Source organism: Mangifera indica, chromosome 13 (genome assembly GCF_011075055.1).
Source record: "Mangifera indica cultivar Alphonso chromosome 13, CATAS_Mindica_2.1, whole genome shotgun sequence".
Taxonomy (NCBI): Eukaryota; Viridiplantae; Streptophyta; class Magnoliopsida; order Sapindales; family Anacardiaceae; genus Mangifera; species Mangifera indica.
Window position 1 is genome coordinate 6,702,896 of NC_058149.1, and position 16,500 is coordinate 6,719,395.

Genomic DNA, 16,500 nt, shown 5'->3' on the forward strand with positions numbered 1-16,500 from the left:
ATGGAAAACCGAACATAAACCCTTCACTAAGGAACTCAGTTAAGGCTATAACACAAAAGTAGAATACTGTCATTCCTGTCAAAGGAGATGTCAACCACTCCTTATGAGTAACATCAAGAAATTCAGATAAGTAATAACATGATTGCTTTTGCTAAACTCATTCTTTACAAATCATGGTAAAAGAAATAATGTCCAGTAAATAAGAATATTAGAGATTGACCGGAAAGATGCTCAAAGATGGTAGAAAAAAGTATCATGCAGATATTTTTCAGTATTCTCCCAAGGAAGTGATCAGTGTACAATTTTGTAAAGAAAGGGGCATGATGGCACTGCAGAATCTCAAAGTTCCTGCCAATAATGCCATCATATGCAAAAACAAAATTAAGTAAAAAAAAGCGAGATGTAATGTTACGGTTAGTTAGGTTCCAAGGGATGAAATGGCAACAGACTGTTAACACTATAAAGGAGAAAATCACAAAACAGACAGCTAATCTCTTTACTCAAATAAGAGATTGAAAACAAAGTAAATTTGTCGACAGATTTTACTCAGATGCAAGGTCTTTTGGTCTTGCATTTCATGAAGATAATCATGCATACCTTTATACCCACAATAGCTAGCAAAACAAGGTCATCTTCTGGCAATACCCACTGAGAAAGTTGCTCCTCATCTGCTGGAACCCTTTCTCTATCATATGTTGTATAAGCAATTGCAACACAGCGTAAACTACGAGATGCCATATCTTCAATAGCATTCTTAAAAAAAATCACCTGCAGATCAATACTTGGGTCATGTAACACATTGCAACAAGGATGAAAAACCCTGAAACAAAAACAATCATTATCTGGATACATCTAGGTTAAAACCTTTAGACACTTTATAATATATGCAACAGCAGATCCTTGCATATTTACATGTAGAAGTTTAACCCACAAATAAAACCTTCCCTACTTAACCAAACTTCCTTCCCAAAAAAAAATAATAATAAAATAAAATAATATAGGAAAAAATTACCATAAAGGAAAGGTATGCAGAAAGAAAAGAACATAATCTTTGCCTCAAAAGGAAGCTATTTTCTCAAACCTTTTCTTCATCCATGGCTACTAATCGATCATTTGTGTCAATGTACCTCGTGCATGAAGCCAAAACTATTTCAGCGGCTCCTTTCCAGTGTATGTGAACTTCAGAATTAGGCTGTAATGTTGATGTGCGAGAGGATCAGAAAAGTGGGGCAAAAGTTCACTATATATAAACATTTAACAGTGTATCTCCAGAATTACAGATCATCCCAAGCTCATAAGAATCTATTTTGAACCCAAAACAAAATAATAATAAAGTTTGAAATTCAATTGTTTAGAAGATGCGATAACTATCATCCAAAGAATTCAGTAATTCAAATATTATTCATAGAATTTCTTTGAAATTTCTAATGCTTGTGCTTTACAAAGCTTACAACAGTGAAGAAGATAGGTATTGATGTAAAATCACAACCAATCACAAACTTGTATTCTGGAGTTACTTTGAGACCTTACTCCACAAGAAGAATAATGTATTAAGTACATTTTTTAATTTTACTAGCCGATTTGCTTCACTGAATTAAAATCAGATATAAGATGTTTCTTCTCATGATATATATACAGACACTTTACAGCAGATGTAAAAAAAACTCTGAACATTAGATGCTATTACCTTAAAATTTGTGAATATATACAAATTATTCATTGTTAATGAAAACATTTAAAAAAAAATCTTTGTGGAGTGCAACACCTTGACTTCCTAGTGGTCACAAATTCTAATACAACACTGTTTGTATTATATGACTGTGTGTGTGTGCGCGCACACACGTGCACCCCATCAATATTCAGTAAGGACCATTAATAAACAGAAAAAGAAAAAAAAAAAGCAAATTTGTTGAATGCTTTACACTCTGACAAAAACATAGAAGCAATCAAATGCATTATAATTTTATCATTTGAAGTTCAGGATTAAGAATTCATCTCCTCTTCCAAGGATTACTAAAATATGCATGCAACAATCATTTGACTCATGGATGATAATTATGTAGTCCCATTACCACTTGCAATGCAATGCCACCCCGTTTTTCCTGAGAGTTGAATGGGAAAGCATGGATAACAGAAGCTTCAGATCTAACAGCTTCAAAGTTCATCCCCAGCTGCAAGGGAATCAATGAATATAATGTTTTAAAATTCAAAATTCACCATGGAATACCAATGAGATTAACATAAAATTAAACCTTAATTCCCCAATAAAGAATTGCTTTTTCCGTCGGTGATCCAAAAACCTCTACATCTGCATTACCCTGCTGACAAAGCAACAGTATATTATAATTATGACCGGAATTTAACTGAATATTTGATTCCATGCTTTCAATTAAATTATATTAGAACAGCATAATCCTATTAAGCTTACAGCAGGCACATAGATGCTGCCAGTTGTGTTTTGTGCAATTCCTTCAATAAGTAATGAGGTCAGCATAGGAGACAACTGGTTGCTATCTGGAGAACCAATCTTCTTCTCACCAACATAAGCTTCAACAACCGTCATCTGCAGAATGTATGTATGTGTATATAAACAAATTAGCCCATCCAAACTCTGGTCTGATGTTACAAAATTCACCGAACAAGCATTAACTGTGAATGGGCAAGCCATTGACTAATTAACAGTGATATCAATGCCCTCCACAGAACAGGCATATCCCTTCAGCCAGTATACAACAACTTCTGTTAGCATTGCTTTAGACAATGAGTCACCACTGTATTCTCTCTCAACCATAGCTCACTCTTTATACAGTGTCATTACAGATGCATAATCTTGACATGAAATCATACAAACAACATGCAAGATAATCAACCTGATTCAAAGTTAGGGTTCCAGTCTTATCACTGCAAATAGTTGTGGCTGAGCCCATTGTCTCACAGGCAGAGAGCCTTCTCACCTGCATTTCAAAATGAATTAAGCTTCATATAATTCATCTAAGTCAAGTTCCGATTGAAGACCAAGGATGAAAGAATTTATAATACCAGTGCTTTGTCTGCCATCATTTTCCTCATCGAGTAGGCAAGCCTGCATCATATTCACAGAAAAATTGTACTAGGAATAAGAAGGGAAAATGAGGGCAAAAGAAAATATATATACACAACAAAACTATGTGCAGATTGTGAGGTGAAACAGTAAGTATTGTCAAGACCAGGTGACTTTCACTGCATACATGAACAGATTGACAGTATATGAGAACTCTGAACAGATAAAACATACGTTAAGGTAACAGCGAGGGGAAGCCCTTCAGGAACAGCAACTACAACAATAGTCACCTGCAATATTCCAGGTATTAGTCATATAATAAGACAAAAATACAAAAACTTGCAAGCACATAAGAACCTATGAAATGTAATATAACAGAACATACAGCAATAGTCAAAATTTTAATGGCTCCATCTACAGCATCTCCAACACTGGTCCTGCCTGCTTGAAACTGAACTTTGCCATATGCATCTTTGGTATGGCCAGAAAAGTATCTAAACATATTCAAACATATATGTCATACGTAAGACCTCATTAATTAGATATATGGATACAAAAAATAAGTAGGCTGAGAGAGAAGAAAAGCATACACTAAATCTGAGTTACCTGGCTAAAAGGACAATCAAGACTATGAAAGCCACTGTGAGCCCAACAATCCCAATAAAAGTTGCAGCCCCATTTAGGCGTACCTTTATAAATGTCAAAATGGATCTGGCAATCATAACATACAAAATGGCAAGTCATAAACAATAATCACAAAAAGCCAAACCTGCAAAGGTGTTTCTTCACCAGTGTCTTCTGAAATGCTAGCCATGAGCATTCCCCATTCAGTATTAGTCCCAACACTGGTTACCTAACATGAGGACAAATGTAAGCAAGTTGACAAACACCAAGCGAACTACAGACAAATTACATCATTTTATATGTATACAACCAAAATAAAGGTTCTCACTATCTCCAAACCAGAAAATGAATGAAAGTGCAGTCATAATTGTTCCACTATCTAAAAGAAAGGTGTCCTGCATTATGAAGGTATATTCTTGCTATAACCGCAACCCAATCCATCTCAAAAGCAATCTAGAGTATCACTAATCCTAGCATGGTCCATACAAAAGGCAAACAAGAGTTATTTGTAATATTACGGAAACTTAGTAACTACCAGCACACAACTAGAATATATCAAGTCAACGTAAGAAAAACCACATCTGGTTACAGAACCAAAAGCATAAAAAAAACTATAAAAAGATGGAAGAGGCACAAGTGGTTCCCACCCCATGCACATACATATTGATTTGACGAAAAACAAAACAAGCATAGGAAAAAAAGGAGTGTTTCCAAGCTTATCTTGAAAAAGGAGCCACAAAGTAAATCTAAGAAATAAAGTATCATCACCAAGCTTTTTTAGACATTATAAAATACATAAAAGCATGCCCCTGCAGAATAAAATTGTTACACAATTTTCTTTTTTGGTAGGACAAATGATATCATATTTAGAACCAATCTATAAGACCTTCCCTATTATCATACCAAAAAAAATTCCACTTATTATACTGTTGTTTAGATTTTAAAATTCTGAACTCAGATTCAACTGAATTTTACTTAAAATGGTACTCATTTGGCTTAGATTGGCTCCACTTTGAGGTGGTCATTTATAGTCAACTATTATAACCACTGAACGAGCACAATCTAGGTTTATGCTAAGAAGAATATGCATGAAAATGTTGAATTTAGGAAAAAAAGAATAGACAGAGGATATTGCTCCATTCCCAAATTATGTTTAATGCTTGTTCACTTCTTATCCAACTGAATGCAAGAATAATGCTACCAATTCAAAATCGTACTTTGAATTTCCCATACAATGTTTTTTCAAGGGCATCCACAAGATATGACTCTAATATCACAAATTGCGTTTGAACTAATTCCCAAAACCATTTCAAATTCAAAAATAATGAAAAATAAAGGAAATGACTTTTCTCCATAATATTTTTTAAGGAACTTAAAATCAGATCCATATATTATTTTCAACACATATCTAACCCATTATCTTCCTTAAGAATTTCTTACATTACTATAATCAAACATAAACAATTGTTAATATACCCTAACTTTTCCTCTTCTCATAACTATTCCCTACTTTCTTAGTTTCTTTATCTATTTTGGGAGAGAACATCTAGCCTACCATTGTAATCTCTATTTTCAGAAATTTTATTACAGTTTCAAGGTTTCATCTTAAAAAATGAAAAATGTATTAGCTAGTATCTTGTAAAATATTTGCCAAAACCTCCACTATAATACTCTAGTTCATACAACTTGTTGTACATGTTTGTTCTTGCCTGATTTGGTATACCACAAACAAAATAACATGATATATAGAATAAAACTATATGTACAAACATTTTTTACTAACTTATCCATTTAAATTGATGCAACAACATGTGATTGGGTGATGCGACTGTTTATTTTTTAATCTTATTTTAAGATCACCCAACCATATGTTGTCACACCACTTCGTATGAATAAGTTTATAAAAATGTACATGTAGTATTACTCTAATATCTAATTGAAGGGTAAGTTTCATATGTACAAATATTTTTTACTAACTTATCCATTTAAACTAATGTAACAATATGTAATTGAGTAATACGATTGTTTACTTTCTATCTTACTTTAAGATCACACAACTTTGTACGGATAAGTTTGTAAAAATGTACATGTAGTATTACTCTAATATATAATTGAAGGGTAAGTTTCATATGTCCCTCCCAAAAAATAAAAAGGGTTCAGCACCCTAATGATTTTTGATAACTATTAGATACCCCTCAAATTATGCAAAACCTCCTTGAAAATATTTGAAAACCACTTGAAAATATTCAAAAAAAAAAACCCTAAATAGAGGTGTTAGGCCTAGGGTAATTTAGGAATTTATTAAAATTATAAATATTATAATAGGAGTCCAATTAGAATTTAAACTGAGTAAATAATATTATCAATTAGGTTTTTTATTCAACAAATAGCAGGGTTTTGAGAGGATTAAGATCAGCATTAAAGAATCTAATTTCAGCATTACATTGTATTCTAGGAAGTGGAGCACCATTGGTAATCTTTTGGCAAAGCGTTAGAGATATTAGGTTATCAATTGTAATTGATATCTAATCAAAAAAGATATTCAATTCAGTCAACACAAATTCAGTTTATTTCAATTCAATTCAACATGTTAGGGATTTCAACAGAAGGTGTATTTAATAGTTTCAAAGATTACTAGGTTGCTTCAGAATTACATTCTCTCAAGGCAAATAAAATTATCCATAATTAAATGGAAAGAACACTTCTTAAAATTGCTCCGTTCTTAATCTTCTAAAAAAGGACAATTAAATAAGGTTCAAAATACAACACTTTGTATTCAATTTTACTAAATAATCACCCTAATCTTGAACAATGCTTATTCACCTCTTAAAAAACCCTAAGAGCGTACCACCAACACCCAAAAGCAAATAATCGAAGGAGAGGCCAAAATTGAGAGAGAAATCATACAGGAATCACAGAACAATGCTCTAGAAAACATGTTCTATGGGCTCCATTCCCAAAGAAGACAAGAAAATTAGCTTGAGATTCCCATATAAAGCCCTCTCAAGCTAGAAACACAAACAAAATAGGGTTTCTTTGGAATGAAGAGGAATAGGAGGACTCTAGTTAACACTAGTTCATGGTAGACCAGGAATTTTGTTATTTATAGAATGACATTTGCAAATGTAATTAAAGAGATCTAACCAATACAGAGTGATAAAAACAACTGAGAACCCAATGATGGTGGTGAGAGTAATAGCAACTTACAGTGACTAACACTAAAGCAACAGTAGTTGAATTTTTTATGTAGGTTAAGGTTTATTCCTATTAAATCTATTTTATTGGTCAAATTTAGAACTCGAGTTATAATAACTTCTCCGTTAAAATTAGTGAAGAACAATAGCATGTTGATGCTTCAACAAGCTTAAGAGCACTAGTTGATAACATTCATAATCTGGATGCAATAACAAATAATATTTACCAATAACTATACTAAAAGAACAAATACTATCTCACTTTGAAAACTCATGGTTATTGCGATATATAAGACCAAAAAAAACCGCATTTCATAATATGATGCCGCTAGCATGCACTACACAGAAAACTTTCAAGAATAATTATCTGATTCTTACAAGCATGATGCCATTGCCATCTGCAACCATGCAACCAGACATCAGAAATGGGTCCCTCGAGTCCTTGTGAACCTGAAAGTAATTATTAGGAGTTATAAAGGGCACACACATACATATGACATACAGAAATATAAGAAATTGAATAGGAGTTTTACAATCTCGCTCTCTCCAGTCATGTTGGATTCATCAATGGAAAGAGAGTGAAAAGAAATTACAACTCCATCAGCAGGGACCTGGGGATAGGGTTAAATTGTAGAATAAGTAGTGCATACTTAAAATTTATTTAAATTAAGACTAGAAGTCGCTTACCTGGTCAACAAAGTTCAAGGGCATGTTACTAAATTGTCAAATAAATAATGTCCATTCTAAGCCATTTAAATTAAAGATTGCAAACCACTTACCTGGTCACCAATGTTCAGGGGCACAAGATCACCAACAACAATATCATATATTGAGACTTCAATTCTTCTACCACCTCTAATAACCTAAACAAGTACACCTATGAATGTTAAAATTAAAGAAAACAATATTCATCATCAAGACATGTATTAGAGATTAGAAATTTACCTCCATATGTATATTTCTCTTCTCCTCATTAAGGCTTTGGAATTGAAGAGATTGTCGATAATCACTTATAGCTGAAGAGGAATAAAGTTAAATGATACAGCCTATTAAAACTAAACTTACAAATAATAAAGCCCTTGAATAGATTACAGTGCACAATTCAGGCATGACAAATTCTTCCAAATTTATCCCTTATGTGTCAAATAGACAACAAACTTGATTGGACATATGCACTTGCTCGCATCTAGTCTACAACTAATTTAGAAGTAACAAAGCTTCACAAACGATGAAGAGAATATGTGTTTCTTGGGTAAAACAAAAAATTGTACAATGATGGTTTGAAAACCAAATAAAAGCCAACCACCAAAATTGCTATACCTAGGGTTGTAATAGAGCCAAGCCGAATATCGTTGGGCTTTAACTTGATTTGATTAGATTCATGCAAGACTCAAGTCTGAGCTCAAAATAGGAATAGTTGACTCAAGCTAAGCTCAAAAATTCACAGTTAAATAACATAATTTATATATTTATCAATTATCCTCCCCCATAGTCAGCGTTTGACGTTGGGTTGTACATATGGAGGATAGATTAATTTTTTCATATTAAAATATAAAAGTTATGGGGGGCATATGTACGTTTTAGGAGGTGTAAGTACAATAACTTTTTAGAATTAACTGATATTATACTCGAGTAAAACTGCAAGCTAGTGGAGCCAAGAAACGCAAGCTTCAGCTCAGCTCAAGTATAGTATTCTAGCCAATTAAGCTTGAGCTCAACTCAACGATAACAGAGCCAAACACAACTCAATTGGTTTGCAACCCTTGCTTTGTCCAAACCTCACCTATCTCATTTCAAATAACTTTTCTAATATAATAATAACAAAAAACATTAAATTCAACAGAACATGTATCATACTTTTTGCAATATTGATTACAATATTAGAAATTTGTATGACAAGGCTTTAGCTCAACAACCTTTAGATATCTCCTTGTTTTGTATGTCATGTTCCCAAAACTACCTAGTCTACATATTTTCCATATCTAAAGAATCACTTGTCCCTTAGACAACTCTAAGGCTAAGCCAAAGATACTAAAAGCTTCATATGACTACTCCTAAGTTGGTGGATCAATTTGGATATTTGCATGGATATATATCCTAACTCCACAAATGATAAAAGGTTTGGTATTTTCTAGTCTATTAACAACATTTTGTTGACACAGTTTGGTGAAATTTTGCAAACCAACCCATCTAGATCAAAGACCTAATTTTAAAGTTTGAGCTATATATTATACATTTAAAGAAATATTTCATTTTAGGATTTTATATGTTAGATTAGATTTTTACTTGTTTAAGTCAGATTCAGTTTATGAAAAGTAGGAAATCAAATTCTACTCAAGATTTTTTAAAACTTGGCTCACGTGTTATTCTTTACTATAAGAACTATTTGACAATTGGAAATTGAATTGCTCTATCTTATTCCTTTGGTTTTTTCCCTTTGTAATTCCCCTAGTCTTCTCCCCTTTCTTCTCTCTATTTCTCTTTCATTCTTTCTCTCTTATTTCCTGCCTACATGTTCCAAATCACAAATACATTAGATTTGTAAGTTTTCAGACCACCACATGTAAAATTAGTTAATCTACTAAAGCCAACAAGATTGTATATACCAACCTCAACTAATTATCAGCACTAATGATACACTAAATTATACAAATGGGGTGTTTGGTTGGGGAATCTAAAGATTACTCTAATAATCTATCTTTTATTACTTACATTACTTTATTTGTTTTGTTAAGTAATACAAAACTTCGATAATCTTTTATTACCAATGGTAATGTAGCAGGTAATATAAAAAGTAATTTTTTAAGACTAAAATACCACATTTTTAATTAATATAATAAGTAATATAAATAATATTTTAAAATTATTATACTTAAGGGCATTTAATTAAAATAATATCTTAGTATTCTTTTATTACCTCTAACTAAATAAAATAATTATTTATACTTACCAAATTTGATCAAATATAGTAATAATTTACACCTAATAATCTTCTAGGCAATCTATCTTTGTGGTAATCTTTCATCTTTTGTAATAAAAGATTACTCAAACCAAACGCAACTAAAGAGTACATTTTTTATGAAACAATACTTGGGTAATACAATTTTCTAGGCATTAGAAAATCCATGTAGACAATCATATGTGAATAAGAAAGGGTTTTTACCTTCAAAATATAAATACACTTATCCAACTTAAACAACTTAATAAATGTATTCAAATAATTTTACACTCAATAGATGGATCTAAAATTACGGGATGGTTACAATGATAACCATCAACACTACCAGAGTATTTCATTTGAAGGTCATTTAACACAATATTTTGTGCAAACTAAGTAGTGTGAGCAAATGTGTAGACCATAGTCACCTACACAAGCTTAATACCTTCCAGATTTATTGCCTACCATCATAAACAATAGCGTAACAACATGATCAACTGTTTACACCTTATTCCCTAAAATGGAACAGTACACAGTTAACTTCATACCTGTCACAAGAATAACTAGAATAACTGCAAAGGCAATGCTCCCTCCATCATACCATCCTTCCTTAGTACCCTGTAGTATTTATTGAATCAAAATGTTGAGAAAATGAAATTATATATAACATACGAAGAGATTAAACCTAAGATTCTCAAGAGCCCAAAATTGTATTCCACAATAGCAATTAACAACAAACAACCAGGACAGAGGACTAAAAGCTCCTATAATGATTGTTGATTTGTTGGTGCTTCCCAGTCATTGTCAGCTATTAAGTTATAGAAACAACAGTAATGGTACCATTCGCAATTCCATAGCAAGAAAACTGGTACTGAAGTTGGCTTTCTTAAAGAATATTAACAGTTTCTATGTCTGTGAAGATGGTTACAGTCTGTGAAAATGGTTACAGTAAATTGATGGCAAAAGTGCAACTTATTTTGATATTGGTTCTTTTATTAATTTTGAGCATTGATGTTACTTATGCTACTAGAGGATCATGACAAGGAGATCTTCTTTCTCTTTCCTTGTTCATTACAGTAGTAGATGTATTAAGTAGCCTCAGGCCCTCAGCAATGACGCAGGAAGGAAGGTTCTAAAATTCCAAGAACTCATTTTTGAGCTCTCCCAAGGACTTCCTTTAAAATGGAGACCCCAAAACAGTAGTGAAATCAGGCTATGCGCAGCCTTGGCTTACCTCTGTCTTTATGCCAAGTGCCAAGGACACCACCGCAGCTACCATCAATATAATCAAAGTAAGATCTTGCCATGCTTCCCAGAGGAACATCTATGATAGAGCAAAAGCAAGTTGGATAAATTATTGCAAACAATCTCTATAAAGAAAAAAGTACCATAAAGGAATTCAGTAGAACCATTAAAAGAAAAATTACAATCAAAAGATTCAAACTGATGGTAAATTTTACCCAAAAACTTCTTCCCCTTTTCTTGGGATAAGTGTTTGATCCAAATACATTCCTTCGTTTAAGCAAGTCAGCATCATCACCATTAATTCCCTTCTCTAAATTTGTTTTTAACAAATCAGACAGCCCTTTAACCTAATGAAGTGGCAGAAACAAAAGAAAACAAATAGAAATATAATAGGCTTTTTTTTTTGAAAAATAAAATAAAAGCACAAGTGAAAGTGGACTTGCCCCCCCGCATTGCTGTAGAGCAGAAATATTATGATCCCTTGTCAATGAAGTAAGTTGTTCTTGCCCAATTGGAAAATCACCACTAGAAACTAAAGAAAATTCTGGCAATTGACCTGAATATTAAAAGCACCAAGTGAATGATCATTATTGAATCTACATAGGATCAGGTCCCAAATACTGTACATATCAAATACAAAACAAAAACAAAAAGTAACATATAAGAAAAGTAAAGTCCACTTTTAAGAAAACTCACAAAAATATCATAATTAAGAACCCAAGTAAAGAACATATGTTAAAGAACTTCCAAAGAAAAAACTGTCAAATGGATTTATAGTATAAATGAGACAACATTGGTAGTCTCAGCTTGATTTATGGAAATAAATAAATAAGAGAGACAAAGAGATAATAACCTGTAAGAATTAATTGGGCCAAAATGAAAACTTCAAAAAGCTACAGTCAAAGTGTACAGTTGTGTGGGATTTTTCTCATAAAAACCAACTGGAGAAATTTAAATGGACTGACAAACCCCTATTATAACAAAATGTAACAAATGAAGAACAAAACTATAAATTAAATGTTAAAAAAAAAGTATGAGGAAAAGAAGAATGCTGCCCAAGTGACACTATTAAAAGAAAATATCCTTATTAAAACCAAACCATATGATTCTGATGTATAGCTAAGGAATGCTTAATGCAATTTTAAGCAACAAAAAGATCAGTACCATTACCTTGCAGAACACCTTCTTTAAACCGATATGCAGCCTAAAACAGAAAAGCATGTGGATCAGAAAACATATACATATACATAATATATCGGACTTGAATTAGGCATAAAAACATTTTCTATGATTATATACTCGTATGGCTTCCACATGTGCTCTAATTTTCCTCAATGATTCTTTCTTCTCCTCCTCCTTCTTAAGATCCAATGTGTACCGAAATCGACGAGAAGCATTTAACACAAGGGCCGCTTGCTACAACAGAACATATTTAGTAAATACAGACATTAAAAATATTTTTAAAAAAAAAGGAAAAGAAATTCCAACTTCAATAAACAACAAAACCATAGATTCACAAAACATTGTGCCAACTTAGTAACATGGTATATGGGATAAATTTGATGCCTAAACTGAGTGATTTCATTATACTCAAGGCTGTTACACCAAACTAATCCATCAATAAGTAGGTGCACAAGAACCAAGACCTCAAACATACATGAAACCGAGGCATATACATATTATAGCTAAAGTATTGATTAAAAAAGACCCAGACTCCTCCAGAAATAAATATCAGAAATACTTTAACTAATTTTAAAAATGACCAAAAAAAAAACCACTAACATGTAACCAATGGATTTATTTTGATCGCCAACCAACATTTACTTGGCATCCAGAATGGCATTCTCGAACAAAAGATAGAATGCAGCACATTCATCCTTTCAAGTCATATAGTAACAAAAAATTATAAAGTAATAAGTTCGACTTGAACTAAACTGGATATAAATGGTTAAACGACTTCTCCTAAAAGACATAATCACATTTATGTCCCATCTGTCGAATGAATATATTTTGCTAACTCCTGCATCATACTTGCAATATCAGAATGTCTTCTGTGTCGTAATTAATTATTTCTCCATTATAATTAAACAAATGCAGATTTGTTCTCAAATTAATGTTGAATCGACTTATAAGTAGCCAGTTGACCCAAAAAATAAAAAAGCAAACCCCAAAGGAAAAAACAAAAATAGAAACAAAAAGTATAAAGAATCACTTGAATGCCAAAAAAAACCGTAGATGAACATACACAAAATCAAAATGCAACACAGATTGTGTGCGAAAATGATAAGATAAATCAGACTTGAACTAAACGGTCACTATATATATATATAATTTGAGAACAAGTCTGCAGTTGTTTTAATTATAATGAAAAAAGAAGTTAATTACGGCACAGAAGCCGTTCTGATATTCCAAGTATGCTGCAAGAGTTAGCTCTATCTATATATAATATAGATATATAATTAAAACAACTGCAGACTTGTTCTCAAATTAATCTTGGATTGAGTTACAAACAGCTAATAGACCAAAACAATAAGCATAAAAAATCAATTGAACGCAAAAAAAAAAAAAGTAATAATAATAATAAAGGTAGGACAACAAACTTAAAATTAGAATGCAAATCCTATTGAGTAAGGAAATCATAAGTTAAAAAAAAAAAGTCAGACTTGAGCTAAAGAATCAGTCTCCAATATGATTAAGAAATGGTGGATTAGTAAAATCAATAAAAAAGAACAAGAGAAGAATAAATAAGAATCATACTCTCCAGCGTCTGAGACGCTCGATGGTAGCGTCCTTAGTTCTTGAGATATTAAAAGGATCTTTTTCTTCATCATCAGAGAAACTAGGCCCCGCCTCCAAGTCATCAGCCGATTTCTTTTCTATGTTGTCCATTTTATCACTGTCGCAGGAGAGATGGCACCCTCAATCTCACTTCTGATTCCTTCTCTGAGCTACTCATACACAAAGCAAAACCCCGCTTCCATTCGTATCTAAGAGGAGACTTCAGTAGTTTTAATCATTTACCTTCAAATTAATTATTTTTATAGGCCAAAAGACTTTTTCCCACCCAAGATATAGTGAAAGTCCAACTTCCACCCTCTAACTTTCAAAAACTCAAACATCCACCTATAATCAAATTTCTATTAAAATCAAAAATTAAAGTTTATCACATTTTTCTCTTCATATTTAAAAACTTACATTTTTCCCAACTCAAAGTTTGAAAAGTGACAAAACCCCCCTAAGATTTGTTCATCTTCCTTTAGGATAGATTTCTCCTTCTTCGGCCTTCGATTATCCTCCCTCCCCCTATCTCTCCTCCCATTTCTCTCACTTGCCTCTCCAATTGTCTTCAACCGAAGACAAAGAAGAAGATAAATGGTCTTCATCTGAGAAGAAGACGAGTCGTCTTTGTCTCTCAAATGAAAACGAGACATAGACCGATCGTCTTCGTCTTCATCTTCGGTCGAAGATAGTCAAAGAGGTAAAGAAGAGAGATTGGAGGGAGAGATAAGGGGGGAAGGAAGATGGTCGATGGCTGAAAAAGAAGAAATCAACGTCGAAAAAAAAGAAACAAACTTTAAGGGGGTTTTGTCACTTTTCAAATTTTAAGTTGAAGGAAAAATATAAATTTTTAAATATAAGAGAGGACAATATAATGAAAATTTAATTTTTTATTAAATAACAGTTTTACCTCTTACCTTAACTGAGGTTTTTAATAGAAATTTCATTATAGGTGGATGTTTGGATTTTTGAAAGTTGAAGGGTCGGAGTTTAATCGCACTATACCTAGGGTGGGAAAAGTTTTGGCCTTTTTTTATAAAAGAAACAGTAGTTTCCAGAAACGAAATACAGACATATATCATGTGAACGACGCAAGCAGTACGAAGCTGGAAGCCGGATTTATTGTTGTCGAATTAACTTCAGCAGAAAACGTATGTTCGGCAACACTAAAAGACAAAACACAACGGTTAAAATAAAACGCGTTTCGCGTATTATACGGTACCTGTTGCCGATCGTCTTCTCCTCAACTGAGAGTATTTTGTTTTCAAAGCCGAGTCCTGATTTTACTGAAACAAAAAATCTGCTAGCGGTTAATGCTTATTTAATTGCCTCAAGAATAGATTCTGTTTCAAATCTCGCAGTGCGGTGCGGGAATCGTGTAAGTTGCACCTGCAAGCACATGTATGTTTGTTGTGATATGCCTTCTCTTTATGAGATTGATCAGGATTACATACATACATACATATATAGATTCCTGTTTCCTCACGTGAATGGAAGTTGCAGTGTTTAAGTTTTAATTTTTTTTTTTAATTTCTGATTTTATGTAATAATGTTAATTTCGTTGAGAATTCCCGCCCGTTTTGTACTTAATGATGATTCTTATTTTTTAAGTTAGAAAGTCAAATGTGTTATGAATACAATTGAATGAACTGAAAAGAGAGATAAATATGAATGTCTTTAATGTTAAGGAAATGAGAGTCTTTAAGGCTTTAGAAATGCAAACAGGAAGCAAGCTTTCACAAGGAAAGTGTGAAATTCATTTAATCGAAGGAAAGGCGTGTGGACCGGTACAATGGTGGCAGAGGCCTTTGAATAGAGTTTGTCCCGCCGCCCATGAATTAATTTCACCTCCCAGCTTACCAATCAAAATATGTTGCTTAGTGAGAAGGAAATCTAAATATTTATGATACTTCTTCTTAAATTTTTATCACTAACAAATAATTATAATAATTTTATTAAAAAACTTAATAAAAATAGAAAAACATAATATTAATATCTTGTAAAATAAGATTGAATATATTTGAATTATTTCATTAAAAATCTTATAAAAAAACTCAATAGAACAAAACCTAATCAAGAAAAAAATACAGTATATATTTTGTCTAATGTGTTATTACTCCCTCGAATGAATGTTTCATCTCTTTATAGTGAAATTAATTTAGTTGTTTGTTGAACTATCATATGTTAATCTTATACACTAACTTTTTAATTATTGATATGGGTAACGTTTTGATAAACAAATTTACAAAATTGTCACTTAATCATATTTATTTAACATTAATTTTTTGGCTCTACTAGAGCTCATGAGTGTAAAAGAATTTCAACGAAACTATTTGATTTTATCACCTTTAATGAAAGACATATTTTGTCTTCATCTCTGATGTCATCTTCATGAAATACAAAGACAGTCAGAGGACCGCGATGAAGTGACCGGGACAGAGAACACCAATGGTTGGGAAAGAGATGTTTGTCAAAGAAGAGGAAATCAAAACCCTAGGGTGGAATTTATCATTTTTCAAACCTTGAGTAGGGTGTAGGGAGAAATTGTTATATTTTTAATTTAAACGAGGAAAACGTGATAAATTTTTATTTTTTTAAATATTTTTGCTGAATAATGGTTTTATCCATGATAATAACACTAAAAATTAATAGATAGATGAGTGTTTAGGTTTTGGAAGAAA

General features: G+C 32.3%; 1 protein-coding gene across 3 annotated transcripts in view; it reads right to left on the bottom strand.

The window, feature by feature from the left end:
• LOC123194482 (calcium-transporting ATPase 8, plasma membrane-type-like) overlaps positions 1 to 14,028 on the bottom strand; it is a 31,610-nt gene extending 17,582 nt beyond the window's left edge. The window contains exons 1-22 of one of the 3 annotated variants that reach the window (XM_044607699.1): positions 13,799 to 14,028; positions 12,341 to 12,457; positions 12,212 to 12,245; positions 11,485 to 11,597; positions 11,257 to 11,388; positions 11,031 to 11,120; positions 10,345 to 10,414; positions 7,804 to 7,874; positions 7,638 to 7,721; positions 7,392 to 7,469; positions 7,237 to 7,308; positions 3,810 to 3,893; positions 3,647 to 3,729; positions 3,426 to 3,534; positions 3,275 to 3,330; positions 3,040 to 3,082; positions 2,871 to 2,954; positions 2,429 to 2,563; positions 2,253 to 2,321; positions 2,073 to 2,171; positions 1,082 to 1,192; positions 598 to 768 (exon numbers count right to left, since the gene is read on the bottom strand). In XM_044607699.1, coding sequence (XP_044463634.1) covers positions 598 to 768; positions 1,082 to 1,192; positions 2,073 to 2,171; positions 2,253 to 2,321; positions 2,429 to 2,563; positions 2,871 to 2,954; positions 3,040 to 3,082; positions 3,275 to 3,330; positions 3,426 to 3,534; positions 3,647 to 3,729; positions 3,810 to 3,893; positions 7,237 to 7,308; positions 7,392 to 7,469; positions 7,638 to 7,721; positions 7,804 to 7,874; positions 10,345 to 10,414; positions 11,031 to 11,120; positions 11,257 to 11,388; positions 11,485 to 11,597; positions 12,212 to 12,245; positions 12,341 to 12,457; positions 13,799 to 13,930 — 2,037 coding nt within the window. In that variant the 5' untranslated portion in view covers positions 13,931 to 14,028. Of the gene's footprint in view, positions 1 to 597; positions 769 to 1,081; positions 1,193 to 2,072; positions 2,172 to 2,252; positions 2,322 to 2,428; positions 2,564 to 2,870; positions 2,955 to 3,039; positions 3,083 to 3,274; positions 3,331 to 3,425; positions 3,535 to 3,646; positions 3,730 to 3,809; positions 3,894 to 7,236; positions 7,309 to 7,391; positions 7,470 to 7,637; positions 7,722 to 7,803; positions 7,875 to 10,344; positions 10,415 to 11,030; positions 11,121 to 11,256; positions 11,389 to 11,484; positions 11,598 to 12,205; positions 12,246 to 12,340; positions 12,458 to 13,798 lie in introns of all 3 variants that reach the window. The other 2 variants (XM_044607698.1, XM_044607697.1) reach the window with 2 other exon arrangements.
• Between the last annotated feature and the right edge of the window lie 2,472 nt (positions 14,029 to 16,500).